The sequence below is a fragment of the Xyrauchen texanus genome, chromosome 31 (assembly GCF_025860055.1).
Source record: "Xyrauchen texanus isolate HMW12.3.18 chromosome 31, RBS_HiC_50CHRs, whole genome shotgun sequence".
NCBI lineage: Eukaryota > Metazoa > Chordata > Actinopteri > Cypriniformes > Catostomidae > Xyrauchen > Xyrauchen texanus.
In genome coordinates, this window is record NC_068306.1 from 17,215,492 (window position 1) to 17,239,588 (window position 24,097).

Sequence of the window (24,097 nt, forward strand, 5' to 3'; positions counted from 1 at the left end):
CTGCATCCACACCGCTAGGTGTCACACAAGTTCAAAATGACACATACAAAAACGTTACAGAGTGCACCTTTAAGGCACAATCTACAATCACATTTTCAACAAATAGCAAACTGATGACTAAGAAATTACAGGTTTATTTACAGTTATAGCATAATTTCCTGTACAGCTGCTTCAAAACTACAGTGGCGGCCAAAAGTTTGGAATAATGTAAAGATTTTGCTGTTTCGAAAAGGACATTGGTATTTTAAATTACCAAAGTGGCATTCAACTGATCACAAAGTATAGTCAGGACATTACTGATGTAAAAAAGCAGCACCACTATTTGATCAAAAGTATTTTTTGATCAAATCTATACAGACCCCATTTCCAGCAGCCATCACTCCAACACCTTATCCTTGAGTAATCATGCTAAATTGTTAATTTGGTACTAGAAAATCACTTGCCATGATATCAAACACAGTTGAAAGCTATGTGGTTCATTAAATGAAGCTTAACATTGTCGTTGTGTTTGTTTTTGAGTTGCCACAGTATGCAATAGTTTGGCATGTCTTAAGGTCAATATTTGGAAATAAATGGCAAAAAAGAAACGGCTTTCTCTAGAAACTCATCAGTCAATCATTGTTTTGAGGAATGAAGGCTATAAGATGCTTGAAATTGCCCAAAAAGAACGTCAGCAATGGCTGGACTTGGTTGAGATGCGTGAAGCTGACAAGACTCGCTTCCTCAACGCCCCTGTCTCCCAGTTCGGCCTCTTCGGCGACACCGCTGAAGACTTTGCCCAGCAGTTCTCCCTGGTGAAGAAGCAGACGGAGGCCATTTCGCACATCATGCTGCGCCGCAAGCTTGCCGCCACGGCCCAGGCCCCACCTGCTCGCTGAGCGCGTCCTCCCGCGGCCAGAAGACCTTCTGCTCCGCCCCAACCTGGGCCCAGCTCTCAGCCCCGGCGTTGGGCAAACCGCAGGAAGCGTACGCCCCCTGCCTCACGGACCCCTTCGAGGACCCGGAAGGCTCCCAAGCGTCCCTGAGACAGCGGACCCAGAGGACGAGAAGTTAGCTCTGGAGGTGGTAAGACCACTCCGTCCCCCGGTGGAGGGCCGGGAGGATAATCTTTTGTTTTTTCATTTGCCGCACCCCCTGACGGGGGCTGCGGTACCCAAATTCTCAATAAAAGCGCTATTTCCTTTACCTCTGGGTCACATGGCCCGCAAATGCCGTTCTCACGGCACTTTGCTTTCAGGCCTCAACAGTCTCGGCGCCCAGGATGCGGTGCTTCCGCCCTCAGCCCCACGACTGTTCCCCGGCCGGCCGGTTCAGACGAGTCCAGAGGACGCCAGCATCAGACCTCCTCCTCAGTCACGAACCCGCCCCCTGCTGGGTGCGCGGAACAAGGTAAGTGCTTTGAGTTTATTCTCAGCACCAGAGCCTCGGGACGCCACAGCGCCTCCCGACGCCGCATTACCTGTTCCGCACCGCTGCGAAGCCCCGCCGGGTACGTCCAAAATACTCGTCCCCTTGGTGCCCCTAGCACGGAGCTTAGAGGCATGGCTTTCACTACCCAGCTCGTCACGGTGGCTGCACCGGACCATCCGACTCGGTTACGCAATTCAGTTTGCCAGGTCTCCGCCCCCCATCGTGGGTGTTCGTTCCTCCGCAGTGCACGGCGAACATGCCCACTCCCTGAGCGAGGAAATCGCCTCCCTTCTAATCAAGGACGCGATAGAGCCTGTCCCTCCGACCAAAACGAAGAAGGGTTTCTACAGCCCTTACTTCGTTGTACCCAAGAAAGGCGGCGGCATACGACCGATCTTGGACCTGCGAGTTTTCAATCGGACCTTGTCCAAACTCCCGTTCAAAATGCTTACCCAGAAACAAATTCTATCTGGCGTCCGGCATCTAGATTGGTTCGCAGCGGTAGACCTGAAGGACGCGTACTTCCACGTCTCAATTCTCCCTCGACATCGACCCTTTCTACGGTTCGCGTTCGACGGCCAGGCGTATCAGTACAAGGTCCTCCCCTTCGGCCTGTCTCTATCCCCTCGCGTCTTCACGAAGGTCTCAGAGGCGGCTCTTGCCCCGGTACGAGGAGCGGGCATACGCATACTCAATTACCTCGACGATTGGCTCATTTTGGCCTCCTCGCAGGAATTACTATGCGCACACAGAGACCAGGTGCTCGAGCACCTTGGCCGTTTAGGGTTTCAGGTCAACTGGGAAAAGAGCAAGCTCACCCCGGTCCAGAGCATCTCTTTTCTCAGTTTGGAGTTAGACTCAGTCTCAATGACAGCACGTCTCTCCAACGAGCGTGCTCAGTCAGTACTGGAATGCCTCGCTTCTTTCGAACCAGGCACCGTGGTCCCTTTGAAACGTTTCCAAGGGCTCCTGGGGCATATGGCATCCTCCGCGGCGGCCGCGCCACTGGGGTTGATGCATATGAGACCACTTCAGCATTGGCTCCAGACTCGAGTCCCGAGACAAGCATGGCGCCACGGCACGCACGGCGTGGAAGTTACCCCCGCCTGCCCCCAAACCTTCAAACCCTGGACAGACCTCTGCTTTCTACGGGCAGGAGTACCCTTGCAGCAGGTGTCCCGTCGCGTTCTGGTTACAACCGACGCCTCCAAATTGGGTTGGGGCGCCGTGTAACGGGCGCAGCAGCCGCAGGCCGGTGGAACCGAGGCCGCTGCGCTGGCACATCAACTGCCTAGAGCTGCTGGCCGTTTTTCTTGCCCTGAAGAAATTTCTTCCGTTGATTCGCGGGCAAGCATGTCCTAGTCAGGACAGACAGCACCACGGTGGAGGCCTACATAAACCGCCAAGGCGGAGTACGCTCCCTCCACATGTCACAGCTCGCCCGTCGTCTCCTCCTTTGGAGTCAGCAGCGACTGGAGTCACTGCGCGCCACTCACATCCCCGGCAACCTCAATGTGATAGCGGACGCGCTGTCAAGGCAAAAATTGCCCGGAGGAGATTGGAGGCTCCACCCCCAATCGGTCCAGCTGATTTGGGACAGATTCGGCAAGGCCCAGGTAGACCTGTTTGCCTCCCAGGAAACCTCCCACTGTCCGCTCTGGTATGCCCTCACAGAGGCTCCCCTTGGGACAGATGCTCTGGCGCACAGCTGGCCCCCGGGGCTGCGCAAGTACGCTTTTCCCCCAGTGAGCCTTCTTGCACAGGTGCTATGCAAGGTCAGGGAGGACAGGGAGCAAGTCACTCTGGTGGCCCCCTACTGGCCCAACCGGACGTGGTTTTCGGATCTCACGCTCCTCATGACAGCCCCTCCCTGGCGAATTCCCCTGAGGAAGGACCTTCTTTCTCAGGGATGGGGCACACTCTGGCATCCGCATCCAGACCTCTGGAATCTCCACGTCTGGTCCCTGGACGGGACGCGGAGGATCTAGCCGGCCTACCTTCGGCCGTCATAGACACTATTAACCAAGCCAGAGCCCCTTCGACCAGGCATCTTTATGCCCTGAAGTGGCCTACTGGTGTTCTTCCCGAGCCGAAGATCCGCAGAAGTGCTCAGTTAGGTCAGTGCTCGTGTTTCTTCAGGAGAGGCTGGAGAGGATGCTGTCCCCCTCCACCCTCAAGGTGTATGTTGCTGCTATCGCGGCCCACCACGACACGGTAGACGGCAAGTCTCTTGGTAAGCACGACTTAATCGTCAGGTTCCTAAAAGGTGCCCAGAGGATGACTCCCTCCTGGCCTAACCTGTTTCCCTCCTGGGATCTCTCGGTCGTCCTTATGGGACTCCGGAGACCCCCCTTCGAGCCGCTTGACTCAGTTGAACTCAGGGCCCTCTCTCTCAAGACCGCCCTGCTGATCGTGCTCGCTTCCATCAAGAGGGTCGGGGACCTGCATGCGTTCTCTGTTAGCGACGCTTGCCTGGAGTTTGGTCCGGCGGACACTTTCGTGATCCTATGACCGCGACCGGGCTACGTGCCCAAGGTTCCTACCACACCCTTCAGGGATTAGGTGGTGAACCTGCAAGCGCTGCCCCGGGAGGAGGCAGACCCAGCCCTTTCACTGCTGTGTCCAGTACGTGCCTTACGTATTTACCTGGACCGCACACAGAGCACCAGACGCTCTGAGCAGCTCTTCGTCTGCTTTGGGGACAGCAGAAAGGAAATGCTGTCTCCAAGCAGAGACTCGCCCACTGGGTTGTCGACGCCATTTCCCTGGCTTATCACACCCAGGCCGTGCCCCCCCTTTTGCGGGCCCGAGCCCACTCCACTAGGAGTGTTGCATCCTCATGGGCACTGGCTAGGGGCATTGCCCTAGCAGACACTTGTAGAGCAGCTGGCTGGGCAACACCTAACACTTTTGCGAGATTCTACAATCTCTGAGTTGAGTCAGTATCGTCCCGTGTTCTCTCAGGTACCGAGCCCGTAGAACTTGGTGGCACGTCCACGATCTGACCGGGTGAATCGCTTGCACCCAGCGCCCTTCCCCCTAACCAGGGGAAACAGTGCGCCTTCTTTCCCAGGAAATCCCAGGTTTGGGACACTGGTTGACTCCTCCCTAGCCCTCGTGGGTCGCAGTTCTGCGGAGGAACTCGCCGACCCAAACCACTGCGGGTACCACTAGCTACCCTGTACTGGTATAGGTGCCCCACAGGTAAGGCCTCCTGTTCGGACTCCCCCTGTGTGTAAAACCATGGTTCTGTCCCCTCACGAGAGTTGACTCCGTGTTTCCCTTAGGCAGTTACAGCTGCATCGGGTGCCATGCTGTATGCTTCCCCCCTCTGCGAGGCTGGATCTACCACCGTACTACTTTTCCGCATAAGACCTAAGTATAGGCCGTGCGATGTATTTGCCACTCAAAATTTGCCTCCCCTCCTGGGTAGGTGTGGTCTCCACAGGGTCTTCTCCGCCCTAATAAGGGCTAAGACCCCCTTCCCTCAATGCGTGTAAGGGCCCCGGCCGTAGTTGCTCTATGCGAGAAACATAGAGAGAAAAGAGGCCCAGCCAGGCTGGCCCGTTCCCATGTTGGCGGCCGTCACCTTGTTCCCCCCTCCAGGGTAACAATAAGGAATCCTGATGGCTTAAATGGGGCATTGGGGAAGGGTACGTGCAGCCTGATACAGTTGGTCGTTCTGCATGTAGGAATACCTGCTCGCTCCTGTATCAGCGGATCACGTACACGGCTCAGCGCATGGCTCTTTTTAAGTGGACCCCTAGTGTCACTTCTCTGACACAACGTGGAGAGAGCAACAGAAGGGGAACATCTAGGTTACGTATGTAACCTCCGTTCCCCGATGGAGGGAACGAGACATTGTGTCTCCCCTGCCACGTCGCTGAGCCGAGCCCCTGTTGTGGCCGGACCATTTCCGGCTCCTCAGAAAAATCCTGAATGAACTCCCGTATTTGCGCCGCTTAAATACCCGTATGTCCGGGGGCGGGACATGCAAATACTGGTTGCCAACTCTCATTGGCCTTTTTTCATAGTTCAGAGGTGAATATCGGCGCTCAAGAGAGACCCCTAGTGTCGCTTCTCTGACACAACGTCTCGTTCCCTCCATCGGGGAACGGAGGTTACATACGTAACCTAGACGATTTCATACAAAGTTGTACACTACAGTCTTCAAAGACAAAGGGCAACTGGCTCTAACAAGGACAGAAAGAGATGTGGAAGGCCAAATGTACAACTAAACAAGAGCATAGGTACATCAGAGTCTCTAGTTTGAGAAATAGATGCCTCACATGTCCTCAGCTGACAGCTTCATTGAATTCTACACGCTCAACACCAGTTTCATGCACAACAGTAAAGAGAAGACTCAGGGGTGCAGACCTCATGGGAAGAATTGCAAAGAAAAAATCACTTTTGAAACAGAAAAACAAAAAGAAAAGGTTAGATTAAGGAACGCAGACATTTGACAACAGATAATTGGAAAAGAGTGTTATGGATCATAACCCCATTGAGCTTTTGTGGGATCAGCTAGACTGTAAGGTGCATGAGAAGTGCCCGACAAGACAGCCACATCTATGGCAAATGCTACAGGAAGTGTGTGGTGAAATGTCACCTGAGTATCTGGACAAACTGACAGCTAGAATACCAAGGATCTGCATTTATTTATTTTTTTCAAATTATAATAGTAATTTTTCACATTATTAATGTCCTGACTATACATTGTGATCAGTTGAATAGCACTACACAAATAAAAATGACTTGACCTGATTTAACCACTGGAGTCTTATTGGATATTTATGCTGCATTTATGTGCTCTTACTTTGGAGCTTCAAAGTTCTGGCCACCATTCACTTGCATTATATAGACCAACAGAGTTGGGATATTCTCCTAAAAATCTGTTTGTTGGGATGGCATGAGGATGAGTAAATTATTAAACAAATTTTTTGGGGTGAACTATTCCTTTAATATTCCAAGTCTGGGGGTACTTTTTTTCTCAACGGCTGTGACAAGAGATCTGAATGTATAGGTTTCAAACTAAAATAATAGATATTTTGTTAACTATTTAACAAAACAATTAGGCTATTTACCAAAAAAAAAAAAAAAAAACTGTATGCATTCACATCATCACTGGGCCCTTGCTAAACAACAAACATCTATGTCCAATGCTTTGAAAAGCAGTTAACAGCAATAGATGTTTCATAATTCTATACCAGCTGCAATTCTAGTCAAAATTGGGCAGCAAAACAAGAGCGGTAACATCTCAAAATGTTAGGCCTACTATTAGAATAATCTGCACATTTCCAATGACATAATTAGTATTCTATGTAATCTTCTTATGAAGTGAAAATACTGTGAAACAAATTTACCAACCAAAGACATAAGAAAGCAGTTCTCGTTTTAATCAAAGTGACATTGATAAACAGATGTAGTCCACTAATATTACTGTTTAGGTACACTTTCAAAAGGATTTCCAAAACACAGTACTCGAGATTGAATAATTTTTTTTTTCACACCTTTCGGACAAAAGACAGTTGGTTTCGATACACAGCGCATGTATCCACTCCCCCTGAACGAGTATGGATCACAAGGCCACTTAAGAACATCAAAAGACAAAAAGTTTCTATAAGTGAATTTAGCTAACCAGGCAGCACCCATGGCCATCACTCTCCTTGGGACAATGAGACATGATGCGGTTCATCTGCGGGATCTTTAGTGCAGTTCTCGCGCTGTGGGTAAGTGCGGTCAGCTCAGCCGCAGCATCGTTTCCTGGATTCCACGAGGCGTTCAGGAATAGGATGCGCAGCGGAGGTCAGGCTGGTGACGGTCACAACCCCCACTCGAACAGATATCCGCTTTAGCCTACTTGATGCACCTCTACCGAACCCTTCTGACCGCAGGCGATAGGCACATGAGCCGTGGAAATCCAACTCTTTACGAGTCCGATTCGGTCTTGAGTCACGTCCCCAAAAGTAAGTAGCATCATTAATTACATTTCCAATTCAAAAGTAATTAATCTTTATTCATTTTGTTATTATATATATTATTTTACAGATAAAACACGAAAAAAGATTGATTAAATTAATATAATTCATTTTTATTTAGTTAGAGAATGGCATTTTGTGAATATTATTTTTCAGGTAACTTATAAAATACATATTATTTATTTATTACATATTTATACAAATTAATATTGTTTTAAAATAATTATAATTATTTTTATTAGCTTATTTAGGGCATGTTATTTGACAGCTAGCAAGCGAAATAATAAAATACAGATTCATAATTATTAATTTTCTATATTGTTCTAATTCATAATTTTTTTATTAGTTTGTTACAGCATAATATTTAGCAAATATTATTTTACAGATAACATACTAAATAATAAAATACAGATTCATATTTATTTATGTAGATTTTGTATAAAGAAATGTAATTCATTATTTTTGCTCACTTATTAAGAGCATTTTCACACTATAATTTTACAGATATTACACAAAATTGTAAAAAAAAAAAAAAAAAAAAAAAAAAAAAAGATTTATTATTATTAATAATTTTATTGATTTTTTTTTTTTTCATCTTTTTTCAGAATTGTTATTTGATTATAGACGTTTAATGTTATATTTGAACAAAATAACAATCGTAAAAGTTTAATTAGGCCTTTGAAGGCCTACATGTACCTGTATATATATGACGTTATATAACCTACTTGTGCTCAGTGTGACCAGGAACCTAATTTGATGGCGGTAGTTTAGCTGGTTCTATTAGCCAAGTCAACAAGGCGTCTGTTTCAAAGTGTCTTGGCCCACATAAGCACCACACATCACTTATCCTTTTAATTAAAGCACTGTTCATGTTCTAGACTCACTTCTTGTCTAAATCACTGCGTCAAAAGAGGTGTAAACGGGAGAATTCGGGCAATGAATACGCCCGCTAAATGTGCTCTTTAGCATGGATCTTTGGAACTTTGTTATGCGTACCTGTAAATGCCTGCAAATGCCCGAAAACAGGAACTTGTCTGACCCCCTGCTGTTAGTTGATGGCTTGGCTTTGTAAATGCTAATTTGTTTGGGACTGGCAGCTCAAGATTGCCCCTATTCCCCTGCCCCCCTCCTTACTATTCAGGAAAGGTGATTTGGCTGATAAGTGCTTTACATTGTGTCAATCTACAACAAAGACTGTAGTACCTGAAAATAAGTTTGTATCTGGGTGTCCACTGCTCTTCATAACAAAGGAGAAATACTCATTAGGATTATGCAAATTTATTTAGTGTAAAATCCACTCAAACAATACAAAACCTGCAAAATAAACAATGTAAAACAATGTAAACAACAAAAATGTTTCACACACAAATGGTCACTTCAGAGATACAACTTTTTTAAATCTCTACCACTGTACACATTGGAATGACCACAGACACTCTCTCCCTAGTGTGACTTAACTGCACAGTTGTGGTACAAACTGGCTAAAGCTGTCTCTGCAGATGTTAGTCCATTTCCTGAGTGAATATAAAGTCTTAGGGATCTTTCCAGCCAGCCCACAGAGTGTGTTCACACACAGAATATGTCCCATGAGCCAAATTAATTGTCTTATGCACCGCAAGAGTGCAAAAATTGCACGGTCTGATATTTTGAAAACAGCCTGCCATGCCAAAAGCATAAATGCAAGCAGTTTCAACATCAAATGTTCAGGGCTGTCTTCTGTGACCCTGAACCCATCTGCATCCATATTTTCCTCCCCAAAAATGTCAGTGTCTTCAAGCTGATCCTCTTCCATGAAACTGTCTGCCTGATCATAGTAGCCATCTTCATCTGAAGACTCACTGTCACTGGCACTCATGAAAAGCTCGAAGTCTTCCCTCATCATTGTCATCTGTAACCCAAACACAACACCCATTTTAAAACCACCAGAAGTGTCAAGTAACTAAGTACAAATACTTCGTTACCTTACTTAAGTAGAAATTTGGGTATCTACACTTTATTGGAGTAATTATTTTTCAGCTGACTTTTTACTTCTACTTACATTTTCACGCAATTATCTGTACTTTCTACTCTTACATTTTAAAAATAGCCTTGTTACTTCTTTTTCATTTCGGCTTTTTGTCATTCCGGCTTGTCATCGTCCAAAAAAATGACCAATAATACACACGGATAATAGATCTGAGTCCCGCCTCCTGAACACACATCGCTAAACTGATTATCTGTGATAGGTGATTCTATCTTCCGCTTCATGAAACACATGGTAATGCTCAGTACACGTTCTTTAATGTATTTGCATTGTACTAAAATTTAAATAAAACTGAAATTTATTTTCTATGGGCATATATAACAGGTAGTCCCAAATGTTAAACATAAACATTTTAATATAACTTTATAGTCATTATGGCCTTTAGAAAAATGTTTTTTCTAGGAGGTGGGGTAGTGCACTATATGCCCCTGTGGCATGGTCTAAGCTTTTGTCCTTAATGGATTTTTTTTCCTTACATTGATTTTACTTTTATACTTTAAGTAGTTTTTGAAACCAGTACTTAGAAAAAAGCTTGAGTTGATACTTCAACTTCTACAGAAGTCTTTTCTAAACCCTAGTATCTATACTTTTACTTGAGTAAAGAATGTGAATACTTTTGACACCTCTGAAAACCACACAAACAAAATCATCACTAAGGAGGACAGGAGTAATCATACATTCAAACTATTGTAAATACAAAAGAAGTAGCACAGACTTCTCTGGGTGCTTTAGCACAGTAACAGTCTCCAAAGAATTATGGTAGGTTATAAATTACAGGCTTTGAGACTATTGACAGGTGCACAATCTTACCTTGCAAAGTGCAGTCCTCGTACAGTTCTTGGTCTTGTATATCAGTCTGTTTGTCCCCTTGCTGCATACAAAACACAGTTGATGGCAACAGTGGAGCACTGGCAGTATCTGAAGAGTCACTGGCACCCAGGGGAAGCTTGAGATCTTCATAATCAAAGTTCTCTATAACAGAAAAACGAGCCATTTTACACAATATTTCTCACAAAATGTAACAAATAAAGAATGTTCTCCAGTAACTTTGGTCAAACGTTTGCGGTGTCCCACAAGTAACTTAGTTTGAATGCAACATATTTGTACTTTTACTTGAGTAGATTTTTAGTGAAAAATAATTACTTGTAATGTTACTTTGGATATATTTATCATGTATGCATTCATGATTTGTTAAGAGGTAGGTGGTCAGCTGGTCCCAAGTCTGCTAACGTTGCTTGGTTACCATATGCATTTACGCCTCCACATGGCTTAGTTCAGAGTAAAATAATGACTGAAACTACAGCTGGGTAGTATAGCTTTCAAATTTCAAATAGAAATGAACTGGGCATAATTATAATTACTGAAAACAACCTATTCATACCTTGCAGAGTGTTGTCCACATCATTTTCAGGTTGTTGTTCATGTTCGTTGTCCTCTGGTTGCGTGATAAACAAACTTTCTGAAACACGCAGAGTAGGCCTATCGGTAGCGTCTTTTATCCAAACTCCATTTAAAAAATATGTTTTCTTGTGCGAATAAAAAACGTATGTGAAACGAAATCGTTACAATGACCACAAAACTGTCTCTTCCGTTTCCTTGTTCCCTCCATGGTTTGAAAGCAAACGGATTTTTTTTTTTACGATTCGCTTCTGTAATAAATCGGGATTCGCAATCCGGTCCGTTCTTCTTCTTCTTCTTTTAAATTTCCGTCAGAGCAGACACTGTTAAACCCTTTATCGATCCGGTAGTTTGATGTTTCTGATAAACTGTGGAGTGACTGAGGTTTTTTTTTTTTTTTTTTTTTTTAAATGTTTATTACAAACTCTCGTGGAGACAACAACAACAAAAACAGGCAAGGCATCAACACAATACAGATTGACAATGAAAAAATAAATAGGAGTGACTGAGGTTGCTTGTGTTTATTTCGCTACAGTGCTTGATTTCCGTATTTCTACTTTCCAAGCGTGCAATTGGATGAAATACAATGACGTCATCAAGTTCCAACCAACGGAATCAGTTTATGTTTTGTGTCAGTGAAAGTAACCAATAGCATTACCTGAAAACTTTAGAGGCGGCACATTTTGTTTGTGGATGGGTGTTACCAGGATGTATAAAACAAAAGATATTTAAAATATACAGGTTAGTAAAGGTACGCCGTATCCTATTTACAACGCGAAGATGGCTTGCAAAAGAACGCTGGAGTTTTACGGAGAGCAGAGTAGAGATGTTACTCCTTTACGCCGGGACAACGTGGCTTTTCAAACTCCGAGTCCGAACGAAAACCGACTGGTGAATATGGTGAATGCAAGTTTGAAGCGGATATTTGAAAAGCTGGAGACGATGGACAAGAGATTGGTTAAGATGGAGGCGGACATCGATGAGCTCAAAGAGGCAAGAGAGGAGCCTGCTTCGAAGAAATTAAAGAGAGCTGGGAATAAATCTGTTGCGGTAAGTTATTTTATTTATTTTAGTTTTTTAAGTCACAAACATTTTGCGGTGTCCGCTTAACTTTGTGTGCTTTATTTATTAATGTATTTGAATTGAGCTCTCATACTATGTTGGATTTTTACAGGAAGCTGTACGCAGATTGCACAATGGGGAAAACAACACACACAAATATGACCCACAGACAAGGTATATCTTTAAAACTATTGTTTCATAACAGTCCTTTCTTCTAAATTATATTTTTAATCTACCTTCTTTAAATACTGCTCCACAGTCTATCCTCCCCCCACAACCTCGAGGTCACAACCTATCTCTTTAGTGGCGTCTCCATGGCTGTACCAGACGTAGATCCTGCTGTTGTTAAAGGTAAGTCACAAGAGAATATACCAAGACTACAACTATTTAACTGTATAGCCTAGTTAGTTATAAATAAACACATTCTCCCTGCTCACTATCTCCCTCTCTAGCATCCTGCAAGACATATTTTGAAACTGTTCGAAGGGGTTACAGGATGGCCCAAGATGAGAACAAAGAGAAGATGGAGGACAGCAGGATCATTGCTCGCACGAGACAAAGAAAAAGAAGAGTAAGTACAAATAAATATAAATCTCAGTAAAAGACTAAAAGGCTCCCATCCCAACCCATTTGATATTTTCAGTGGTTTAATTTCTTTTTGCCTCCCATTTTGCAGCTGCTGAGCAGCAGGACTGGTGTTCTCCAGACAGAGGAAGAGGCAGCTATCTGGAAGACTGCAACAGTTGACCAAATGTCTGAAGAGGAGGATGCCACCTTGGAAGACGGTGTGGGTTGTTCGGCCTCCAACCCGTAGTAAAGCTTTGTCTGCGCTGTGTGGGGTGCTACAAAAAAAGACTGGAAGCAGACCAGAAGTACTTAGGAACTCATCATCCACGAGTTGGTGCAGATCGAGTCACGGTGGAGACCACAGAAGCTGGCCTGTGAATTATTTTAGCATTACGCATCTAAATATTATTCTATAGTATAATTTGAATATTCTGTTGTTGTTTTTTATATAGTATTTATTTTATATAGTATTATTTATAGATTGTATTATATATAATTCTATTTAGTTTTCTATATATACTGCATTTATATATTTAATTTTATACAATTCCACATTGGTATCTCTATATTTATATATTGTACTATTTATATATTATATTGTTTTCTAAGTATTATACACAGGCCTTACATATTAGATGGGGTTATATATTGTATGACTAATAGTAAAGTGTATTCTATGCTAACATGTTTTTTATTTATAGAATTTTGATTGTGTGTGTGTGTGTATATATATATATATATGTGTCATGTGCCCAGTGTCATTTACAAATAATAAAAATAACAAACTCAACTTTGTTTATCTGATTGTCTTTACATTATAACCATGAACACCAATGATAATAAATATTAATAATGAGTAACAATAAACCCAAATGAGGCCTTACACTGGACCAATAGTGTGGGGTTTTAGAGGAGGGGGAAAGCATTCAGCACCCAATCCTATGTAAGATCTCTGACCAATTGAGGGAGGCCACTGCCTTGTGTCCCAAAGGTGTGAAATGCTAATATTCCCTGGCATTGACCCCGACCGGGGGATTCACCATGGTAACTGATGGCCCTAGTGGCTCCCTGCTGTGCCCCAAACTTGGTACATATACAGGAGTATTCGGGATTGTGTGACGGGACAGCAAATTCCCGTACACATCCGTTTATTTGTGGAGTACTCAGGAGTTTTACATGCCCGATTACAGCTCTTTTCACGCAGTGAATATTCTTCAGGTTGCTATCATATTGGTGACAGATTGGGGGTGACATTCGACATGTCCTTCATATCAGCGAGTGACAGTATCCAGAGGTCAGAACTTCGGATTTGCCCTCAAGAATTTGCCTTTGCTATTGACATGGTGGTGGATATCTATCATGCTTCCAAACGTGAATGTGACCAGAGCCGCTGCCCTGAAACACGGCTTCACCTTGGCAGTGTGAGAGCTAAACCAAGCAAACCCACCTCCCAGTGGAGGGTCTTCAACATCACCGGCCTGCTCAAGTACTGGTTGCATCAGAGTGAGAGCATCTCCTCAGAGGAACATCTCCTGATGTCTAGAATATGTAAACTGCAAATGGTCTTTTTGTCCTTATCTCTTTGGTATAAATATCAGCAATAGATAAGGCAAACACTTTGCAATTCTCTGGTGTTTGTTGATTTTATTTTAATGCTTAAATGTCTCTTCAGGAATAATAGGGCAGTTTAGAGAATTTCACAGAAGAAAAAAAAAAAAAAAAAGTCATTTTACATTCTGTTAAATGACACTTCAGGTGAAAATACTCTTTAAGACTAACTTAAATCATTTGTTTTTACTACTACAAAGTAAAATATCAATGCCAAATGGGAAGCGGTCAATTTTATCATGGTATGCTAAATTTATAGAAGCTGGCATTTGAGCTTGAGTTTGTCTGGATTTCTTGCATAATAACTTGATGAAAAAACAACCAAGAAACTGGTCATTTTGCAAAACTACCCAAACAATCAGTATCAAACAAACAATGTCACATCATGGACTTTAAGGTGTCCCCCATGTCTTAGGCAGAAGTAGAGCTGGGCAGGATTGCCTGCGTCAATGTGCTTGGGATGCGCTGATCTGACATCCGAGATGGTGGCTCTTTCAGGCACAACAGTGTTAGCTGATGTAGAGAATCAAAAGCAATGGCTTTTGCGTGTCTTGAGCGACAGCATCAATACAAGGAAAGAAAATACCAATAGAACAGTACATAATGGAAAAAGAAAGATGACATGGGAGAAATGTTCTGTGCATTTATCCTCTAAGGGAACAGTTATCATCACAGTAATATTTGTTACAGTCGTCGCCTTCTTTGCGTAGCAGGTCCTCTGTAATTAGATATCCATTTCAAACTGGGCATCTTCACCTTGAAATCAAAGACCAAATATTAAACAATATTATATGCTTCTCAAACATTTACAAAATGGTAAACAGGATACAACCCTCTAAGATTTTTTGAAAATAAATATACTTTACATTTAATACCACAGTAACCCACACTTTTGACCAATGAATTTCCAGTCATTCATTTCTAATGTTCAGTATTCACAACAGAAATTCCCATGACTTCTCCAAGACTGGAAATCACAAATGAACCTTACAGTTCCAGGCCTGTGGGAACCCTTTGACACATTTTGTTAATGATGACTTTGGGCCAGCTCCAATGAGTATATCTGAAAGTACATTTACCTGCATTCTTGTCTGCAGGGGGGCTGATGTTATTGTTGACAGTCTGTTTGGGGAAGGCCTTGTTATTTTTCATGGTGACCGAGGGGGGACTGGTCACTCCTGGAATGTCAGGGAGGCAGCAGGGTGGTGTGCGGGCCAATGGGGAGCTGCGACAGTCCAGCAGGAACTTTCGATCATAAATGATCCTGGTGCCTATGGAGTAGTGAAAGTGACCCTTTTTAATGCAAAATCAGTAATCCAATAAAATATTTGAAAGCTTTCTTCTAATGACGGAGGTTACGGTTTGAGGGATGGTTTTGTAAGGAGACGCAGGTCCTCTATCAGGGTTCAAGGGCAACATAGAACACGAGATTGTGAAACATGTAGGCCAGACAGGTGTGCTCAGGCTGTGCCATGATAGTCACTATTGTGAAAGGCATTGCATTTGATCCTTGCATGTCTAAACATGTCTTTATGACTGTGCATTTTGCAACATTCAGCAGGAACACTTTTAAAAGGTTAATCTGCACGTTGTTTGACAAATATAGGTCTTGTGCAATGTGCTTTATGAGGCAAAATGCCTTATCTGTGCATTGTTAAGAGAAAAAAGGCAGCAGGCTGAACCTAGTGGGAACATACTATCAGTTCCACTCCTGTCAGTTCAGCTGAGACTAATGTCAACATTGAACACACAAACCTCTGTGAACTGCATTTACTTAGCGACTTAAAGCAGAGTGCACTAGATTTAGAACTATAACTGTGGAAACAGATCAATTTAAGGAATAAAAAAAATCAAGGACAATGTCATATATTTGTAATTCTTTGTTAGCAGGAGACAGAATACTGGAATAATACATATGTTGACTCATAAATGCAAGGATGCAAGGTTTCATGCCTGTAAAAAAAGAAAGCAAATGTGATGCAAATATTTCCTACAAAGCATCCAAATGACATGACAAAAATGTATCTGCATGTACCAAATAGCCTACATTATATGACATATTGAGTATGTTACATCATGGCTGAAAATTGTGATATGGACAAACAGTTATGTTTTGATACACCGGATATTGTAATAGTACAATAAGGGCAGTGTTCTTTAGGAGCTAAAAAAGCAGAAGTTGCCTTGTAAATTGGGAAACCAACATTAAGTCACATGCCTTGAGAATTGTCACGTCCTGTTTTCTTGTCTGTTTACAATCGCTGTCACCTGACCTGACAAAAGCATCAATCTACGGTTCAAAATAAACCGCAGTCTCAGGAAAAAAGATAATAATAATAAGCAAAGAAACAACAGAATACATAAAGGTTTAGCGTTATAGACCAGCAGAATCTTTAATCTTTGTAACCACAATGAACTTCCAAGGGCTAGTGTCGTGTTCAGGGAGTAGCCAATAAACAATGCTTTTCTCTAGGTGACGTAGACATTCCTCATTATTACACGTCGATAGTTACAGTTCAAAAGAAAACAATAAAAGACAAACAGGTCTGCAACATTATATGAGGTCATAATTGATAGCGCACGCGGATCGCAGTCTGTCAAGCACAAAGACAATGCGAGCGAGCACGGTGCACGAGCTCTCTAATGCATCGCTATGTCGCGAGCAAAACAACAACAATGCGTGCATTGTGACAGCTGAAAATACCCCCAACTTATTTATTTGCAATTGCACGGCATTTACCTCCGGGAGTCGTGCTAAACAGAGTCCCTCCAGGCGTTGTAGAGTAATCATGAGGCATATGGGCTGCATCGTTGATTGTAACTCGTCTGGTGGTCGGAATTGCCTGACTGGTGGTCTTCTGGCCGCCCATGGACATTTTGAACACTATTCTGGCCACAAACGTAAGAAGCTGCCTTTATCAAATCGTGCCTCTGCACCCTGAAGCAAAATAATTATGCAATTTAGCACGGATACAACCTGTCAGGAAAATGTGCAGCAGCTCTGAAGGCAGTTAATTTATATAACGATTTACCTTCTCCCTTTCTGGCAAACTTGACAACATACAAAATAATACTAAATATCTGAGCTTGTATAGCACTACATTCACACTCGCAAACTAGCTAAAATGCTAGGCTTCTCCGCGACCACGTTTTCTCTCTACCTCATGCATACACCACGCACTCAACAAAACATTACCAGGAAAGGGCTATTTAAAACGGAGAAATTATGCAACGACGCCCTCATTGGCGTGTGACGGAATTGCAAGAACACGACGGGAATTGTAGTTTTTCAGATTGTTTTACACGAAGAGCGCACACGTGCGTAAACATGTACGTGTACGTTCTAAATTCAACTTCTAAACATAATTAGCCATTTTCTTGTAGTCTTGGTACACTATGGAAACTTTTTACATTTCTTTGTTTGGAACGCGAAAGTTCACATCGTGGGGTAAACTTCGGTGAATGGGAGAACACATAAAATTATTTCTGTGTATCACTTTTACGTTATACGTTTCTACGACTTTCCATTTGTGACCCTTTTCACACTTTCGGGTTTTGGAATGCAAAAGTAAACAATTGCAAGATTGACTTCCAAATAAAGAAAAAATTAGAGAACAATAGATTACAACATTCAGAAGAGAGATGGCAGCAAATTTACTATTTCTCTCTCAACAGCTATATTAGAAACCTCAATGTATCTTTGGTAAAAAAAAAAAAAAAAAATTATTATATATATATATATATTTTTTTACTAATTCCAGAGTAATTTGATGCAAAGTGTAATATTATAAATGTACACTAAATAATTTAAAAATTGCAAATATAAAAAAGTTTGCTTGATTCATGCTGCTGAAAAAGTTCTATAGACAATTCATTATGGCAGTCTAATGATGCAAAATTTACTGTCGCTCCCTCAGCAGCTGTATTTGTAGGGGCCATGACATCTGTTGCAGAGCTCCCTGATCTTTTATTCTAATCTTTTCTATTTGCAAAAGTAATGTTTGGGAGTCTAACATTTATATTTCCTATTGACACACTAAAGCTGAAGATATAAATAACCATCTTAAAACAAATGCTTTTGTGACTTTTGCACTGTACTGTATAAGTTATATATATATATATAAGTTTGCTAGATTTCATCACAGTCTGTGAAAAGAGATTCAGTCACACACGCACACATTGTCACAATATGTCACATCTTTCTTTATTAATTTTTGTAAATAATCTGAGCTGGTGTACAGGGTAAATGGTCTATACATATATTCATGTCAGAAATAATCTGAATAAAAGGCTTGTATACATATTCAATGTTCGTATCTCCTTTCTCCGTTGCAATACAAAAAAAAATTATAAAATAAAAAATAACTTAATTAAAACATGTTTAAATAGCTACAAAGCATCTACATTCCCCATGATGTGGGCATGTTGGTATTACTGGATTCTAACTAATATGTTAAAGTACATCCATAATGACTCTAATAAGGGTGCATAGCATTCTAATTAAATATATTTTGTCATATTATATTTATACATATATTCTTTATTAAAAACATATTTTCTGTGCATGTGCACAGATGCATTCCTTAGTACAGAGTAACATGATATTGCGTTTATACTGTCATTTATCAATTCTAAACAAGTATAGGTGAAGTCTACATTTTTGCAACAGTTTTAAATAAACAATTTTTAATACATAACAATTGCAAGGTTAAATCATTTTGTTCTCTTCAAGATAAATACATAAACAAATAAATTAATAAATAAATAAAAAACATATTTCTCCCTTTCCCCCGGCTTTATTTTCAGAAACTAAAATAATACAGGTCATTGACAACTGTTACAGCAGCGATAAGGTATTCAACAAGAATCCATGTCCTGCATGCTGAGGTCACCCGCACCCCTTTCCCACATCCCAGCACCCCTCACTGACAATCCTTATACTCCTGATAGTGGACATAGGATTCACCATTAAACATGGAAGAGAAATCATTTGTCAACACAAACCTGAGTGAACAGTAAAACATAATATACAGTATGAGGCAGAACTGATAAGTTTTTTGATGACTGTTGGTGAGAAGGGACGTGTGCAAATTCACAAAGCACACAGCTGAATTGAACCCCAGAAAAAAAAAGGGATCCAATTCAAAAATTTTAAATACAAAGTACAATCATTGTAATTTATCCAATTGTCCATGCATTCCTTAGTTAACTATTTTTGTTTTGGGATTTAGAAAACAAGTTAAAATTAATTCATTCATTCATTCATTTGTTCGTTCATTCATTCATTTAATCATTCATTTACATCCCTCAACTTAAATTATATGAATGTGTGACCTGAAATCACTGTGTGCTCATGGTTATGTAAGCTACTGTGCTCTAATTAAATGCTGAACACTGTCCCTTTTTTTTTATTATGCTTGCCATTGACTTGCCATTCATAGATCATACAATGATGCCTTGCCCATTAAAGTTGAACACCGATATCTTGTACACACATCGGTATGAAGTGTCAGTACAGTGAACTTTAGTTGGTATGTACACAAGATCACATGATTGCATACTGGGACATTTGTGAGATCCTCATGCATGCTTTTATAACATTATACATTATACAAATGCTACTAAAATGTTGGGTTAATAAATAGAGTATATACGGAACACACAAGTGCTCATAGACAAACACACACGCACGCACACACACACGCACCAGAAATTGTATCCCAACTGTTTCAGGAAGTGATATTATTGCTTTAGTAGACTATACTTTAAAGAGATTGTGTATGTTTGGGCTCTTTCATAATAAATAAAGTAAAATAAAGGTGACTGTGAAAACATACATGTGAACAATGGAATATGGCATCGGTAACATGTACTTGCAATAAAAGTATATTTAAGCTTCCCATAGTTGAAAAGGTTGCGTATAACCTTGTTGATATAAGTGAGACATTTGAAGCCAAAGAGTAAGACAGACAGTTGTGAGTTCACAGTTCAGGGGTCAATTTTAAGGTTGACTGTCACAGTGCTGTCTGCATATTTATTTGTCTATTTTTAACTGTACATCGAAATGCAAAAGGAAATGAATAATCAAAGAGCATCTTCAAAGTTTTTTAAACGCTTCCATTTCACATAGCTCCATCTTAAGTCCCAAACGTTACAAAGTCAGTTTCTTAGTGATTGTACAGTCCCCAAGCCAAACACTTCACAACTACAATCAGTTTTTCACCAGCACAGTCTGATTAAAAATACAAAATAATAAAAACTCCCAGGCAAAGTGCAGGCCCAAGAGAACAGCATGAAAGGGAGTGTTAACCAGCATGCAATGCTACATTAGTCTCTGAAATCGGTCCAACATGGCAAGTCAGCAAAAAGCATCAGAGCTAAAAATGTGGATGAATGGATGGTCAATTGTGAACTGTCAGAGCAGGTTATAAGACAAAGCATGTGCCCTCCATAGGTTGTCAGGGATTTTGGAGTGTTGTAGATACACCAAGTTTACTTGATCCAATATTCACACTGTTTTGAAGGGAGGAGGTCTTTAAATTCAAACCAAATTAGACGAAAGCAATAGGTGGCTGACCGTTGAAAGGAACACAAATACATTTAAAAAAGCCTGGAAATAAACTTCCAGACACTCACGAACAGGAGAGCACAGTGGCTTATTCTCAAGCCCACTGCAAACACCAAAAAAGCTCTGACAGATCCAGAAAAAAAGCTCAGTACCAAGCCAGAAGAGAGTACACATGCATTAGATACCGACACACACACGCACACACACACACCAATGCACATTCACGTAGCACAGAGTGCATATATCACATAGAATAACAGGATAAAGGGCCAGTGTAAATGAAGGGACGGGCTTAGCGTCAGCTATGCAGCGGTGTTATGACAATCTGTTTGACGAAATAAAGAACTGTTGCTTTTTTGGGGCTGTTGTGTTCCTGAGACTCTCATTTTCAAGAGCCCCTTTTGTTTCAAGATAAAAGGTCCGTGTGTTTGCCCCCTGCACCCAGTCCTGGAACGGCCCTTTACCTTGTACCCCTTCACTTTTTTTTTTAGATAATGACAGCTCATAGGTCATGCACCAGCAGTCAGTCATGCGTTTACAGTTGACAGGAAGCACTTTTTGATGCTTTTTTTGGTCATTTTCTTTACGTTTTATACGAAAAGTTCATGCCCTAAGTTAGTCGTATAGTTTTTCTGTTAAAAATGATACAAAACTACAGGTAGAACTCCTTTTCGTTCCAGTGATGCTCCATGGTTTCTTGGTGCTTTTGGATTGTATGTGGAGTTTTCAATGTTTTCCCTCCTGTCATTTTGTTTTTTCCTATCGCTCCATGTTTTGTCCTGTCTAATCCAGTCCTGTCCAGTCATGCGCAGATGAAGGATGGTTTGGCAGTGGATGTCCGACTCTGAAAGAAGAGCAATCCCTCTTGAACAAATTGCCTCTTCAAAGAGACATTTTAGATCCACTGCCGGAAGCGAGCCAACCAAATTCACTCTAGCTAAACCAAACGGCTGATGGTTCTGTCAAGCTTAGCAAACTATGTTTTGTGGCTATCATTTTGAAACAGTGAGTGTTTTAATGTTTACAGATTGGCCCCATTCACTTCCACTGTAAGTGTCTCATTGTAACCCAAATTTGTGCTTTTTTTAATTTGATTTTTTTAATGAAAAGTAGGGAACAAGTTGAAACAAATTTTTGTTGCAATCCACATTATGCCCTAAATGCTGTCAATTGAGCTTAGCCGGTATTGAACCAGAATATTCCTTTAATGTTACATAATGCACCTCTGAAAAACATATAAACTTTTCCTGCCCTTACCTTCAGGACAGAATGCGTTAGATTCAGTGCTTTACTCTTTTAAAACTGGAGCGCTTCACAGCCTGAACATCCCTCTTCACATCCACTCCCAACTGAAATGAAAAGGAGCAATGGGAGAGAAGACCAGAATTTATTTTACAAACTCTCATGGAATCATAGGACAGAAATTATACTCTATTCAAATACAATAATATAGACAAGAATGCTTGGCAATGGCAAAGATAAAGTTAGCTTCAAATGTTTGTGCCATTAAACTATATGCGTTATTATTCAGGTAGCAAGATATAAACATGTCAACAATTTAATTTAGTCAACATGAACTCAAGATCTACCCTATTTACTTTCTTAAGGTACATTACAGGTCTTATTGTGTGCAAATAATTAATGCATGTTATTCCAAGGAATTTTCTTTTATAAATTGCAAGTTATAAAATGCAATAACTTGCTCTTATGCTGCATTCACATCGGAATTACTGTAATTACTGTAACAACTCGGAGGTTCTACTCAGAGCCGTTCACATTTTGGGAACTCGGAAGTTATTTGTTTCTATGACAATACTCATATTGCCAAAATATACTCAACACCAAAACTGCTTTTTTATTGATAACAGCAAAATATTTATCACTGCATCAGTTCATTATTTCACCTTGATATGTTATTGCAAAATGTTTAAGATAAAAGAAAATGCTCCAGGTAATTTTTGTACAATAAGATTGCATATCAAACAGAAATATGTATTCATAAACTTTAATTGTTGAGGCCGCTGCCATATTTGTTCTTTTCACATGACGTCATGACTGTCAAGTTGGAGCTTTCATACAGTAGAATTACGAGGTTACAACTTGTAATTACGAGCTCTACGAAGACGTGAAATGTTTTTTGCATGTATGAATCTCGTAATTACGGTAATTCCGACATGACATGAACGCACCATTACTCTTGAAATTACATTAATTTCTAACGATGTCAGGCTGTGCAGGTGACTGGATAATTGTGGCAGGGCAGAAAACTGAAATATACTTTAGCCTTTACACCGCAAGGGGTCTTTACATGAGTGTGTTTATGACCATCATAAACCTGAACTGAATTGAAGCACTCACCTTGCTTACAACTTTCCCGTGCTCATCTGCAAATTGCTCTTCATGTAGATGATCACCGGTGAGATCTATTGAATCATCTTTCTGCAAATAGTGAAATATTAGTTGTGGTTCAAGTTTGTAATCAGCAAATATTGCACATCAACACCATGCTCTAAAACATGATCTTTGCTCAGACTGGACAGGCCAGAGGACACACCTGTGCCTTCTGTCTGTCCTGGTCCCATGCCTGTAATTCCCCCTCCTGATTTGAGAAGCCCAGCCCTTTCTCAAATGGATGAGTGCCCAGCAGACGCCCACACAGGACCTCTGAATGGCCTGTATCACATACCGGTGTAAGCAGGGCCTCCTGTACTACACATGACTGATTGTGTTCCTGGGATGGTGACATCATGGCCTCCATGGTCTGTCTTGATTTGGGTTGGGACCAGCTGTGGAGGGAGTCAGCAAAGCCTTCTTTCTCCTGGGAGTAAGGCTGGAAGGCCTCCCCACCAAGCCTGCAAAGTTTAGATGCACAAAGGTGATGTAAATTATGCTTGTCTGTCTAAGGCCTGTTGTACACATCCTGAATCTGCGATGCGAGAGTGGTACATATTTATTTCAGTGCACATATTATCAGGTTAAAGCATTCTCACTGCCAATGTAAGCAGCATGGTGCTACATCCCAGAAGTTTCTGCACCAAGTCTATTTTGACACGTCACACCAAACACTGAAAATAAATATGTTGAAAATACACTGTAAATCTATTCATCACACATTTTGCAATATAGGAAGTTTAGTCTGCCCTTTGGGGTTTGGGTTCCATTCCGTGTAGATTAATTCGAGTTTGAATGTAAATTGGTTATGCAACTCATGTAAATTAGATTTCACGATGATCAAATTCGTAATAATTCTCAATGGCATATTACCCAAAACCGTTTTTTTTATATATATATATATTATTGGGATGTTTTAAAGGAATATTCTGGGTTCAGTACAAGTTAAGCTTGATTTCCCCGGAAAATAATTGACTCATCACTCATTCAAAAACGGATAAATCACAGTTAGAGCAAGCCACTGACAATGGAAGTGAATGGGGCCAGTCCATAACCGTTAAAAACACACTGTGTCAAAAGTATTGCCACAAG

At 41.4% G+C, this 24,097-nt stretch overlaps 4 protein-coding genes across 5 annotated transcripts in view; 1 reads left to right on the forward strand and 3 right to left on the reverse strand.

Annotated features, from left to right (window-relative positions):
• Window positions 1-8,656: 8,656 nt before the first annotated feature.
• Window positions 8,657-10,939, reverse strand: LOC127624673 (uncharacterized). Its single transcript, XM_052099506.1, has 3 exons — window positions 10,793-10,939; window positions 10,222-10,383; window positions 8,657-9,276 (listed from the first exon to the last, which is right to left on the reverse strand). The coding sequence occupies exons 1-3, from the start codon at window positions 10,832-10,834 to the stop codon at window positions 8,842-8,844; spliced, it is 639 nt and encodes a 212-aa protein (XP_051955466.1). The 5' UTR covers window positions 10,835-10,939; the 3' UTR covers window positions 8,657-8,841.
• Window positions 10,940-11,466: 527 nt separating this feature from the next.
• LOC127624672 (uncharacterized) lies at window positions 11,467-13,120 on the forward strand. The gene is made up of 5 exons (XM_052099505.1): window positions 11,467-11,859; window positions 11,984-12,045; window positions 12,131-12,222; window positions 12,324-12,442; window positions 12,548-13,120. Exons 1-5 carry the CDS (start codon window positions 11,590-11,592, stop codon window positions 12,683-12,685), a joined length of 681 nt encoding a protein of 226 aa, XP_051955465.1. The 5' UTR covers window positions 11,467-11,589; the 3' UTR covers window positions 12,686-13,120.
• Window positions 13,121-14,062: 942 nt separating this feature from the next.
• LOC127624677 (eukaryotic translation initiation factor 4E-binding protein 3-like) lies at window positions 14,063-17,240 on the reverse strand. Its single transcript, XM_052099510.1, has 4 exons — window positions 17,079-17,240; window positions 16,787-16,984; window positions 15,126-15,317; window positions 14,063-14,802 (listed from the first exon to the last, which is right to left on the reverse strand). Exons 2-4 carry the CDS (start codon window positions 16,920-16,922, stop codon window positions 14,771-14,773), a joined length of 360 nt encoding a protein of 119 aa, XP_051955470.1. The 5' UTR covers window positions 16,923-16,984; window positions 17,079-17,240; the 3' UTR covers window positions 14,063-14,770.
• Window positions 17,241-18,235: 995 nt separating this feature from the next.
• LOC127624651 (ankyrin-1-like) overlaps window positions 18,236-24,097 on the reverse strand; it is a 42,514-nt gene continuing 36,652 nt past the window's right edge. Inside the window, exons 36-39 of one of the 2 annotated variants that reach the window (XM_052099466.1) lie at window positions 23,169-23,466; window positions 22,973-23,053; window positions 21,872-21,963; window positions 18,236-21,458 (exon numbers count right to left, since the gene is read on the reverse strand). In XM_052099466.1, coding sequence (XP_051955426.1) covers window positions 21,895-21,963; window positions 22,973-23,053; window positions 23,169-23,466 — 448 coding nt within the window. In that variant the 3' untranslated portion in view covers window positions 18,236-21,458; window positions 21,872-21,894. The remainder of the gene's footprint in view (window positions 21,459-21,871; window positions 21,964-22,972; window positions 23,054-23,168; window positions 23,467-24,097) is intronic. The other variant, XM_052099465.1, reaches the window with a different exon arrangement.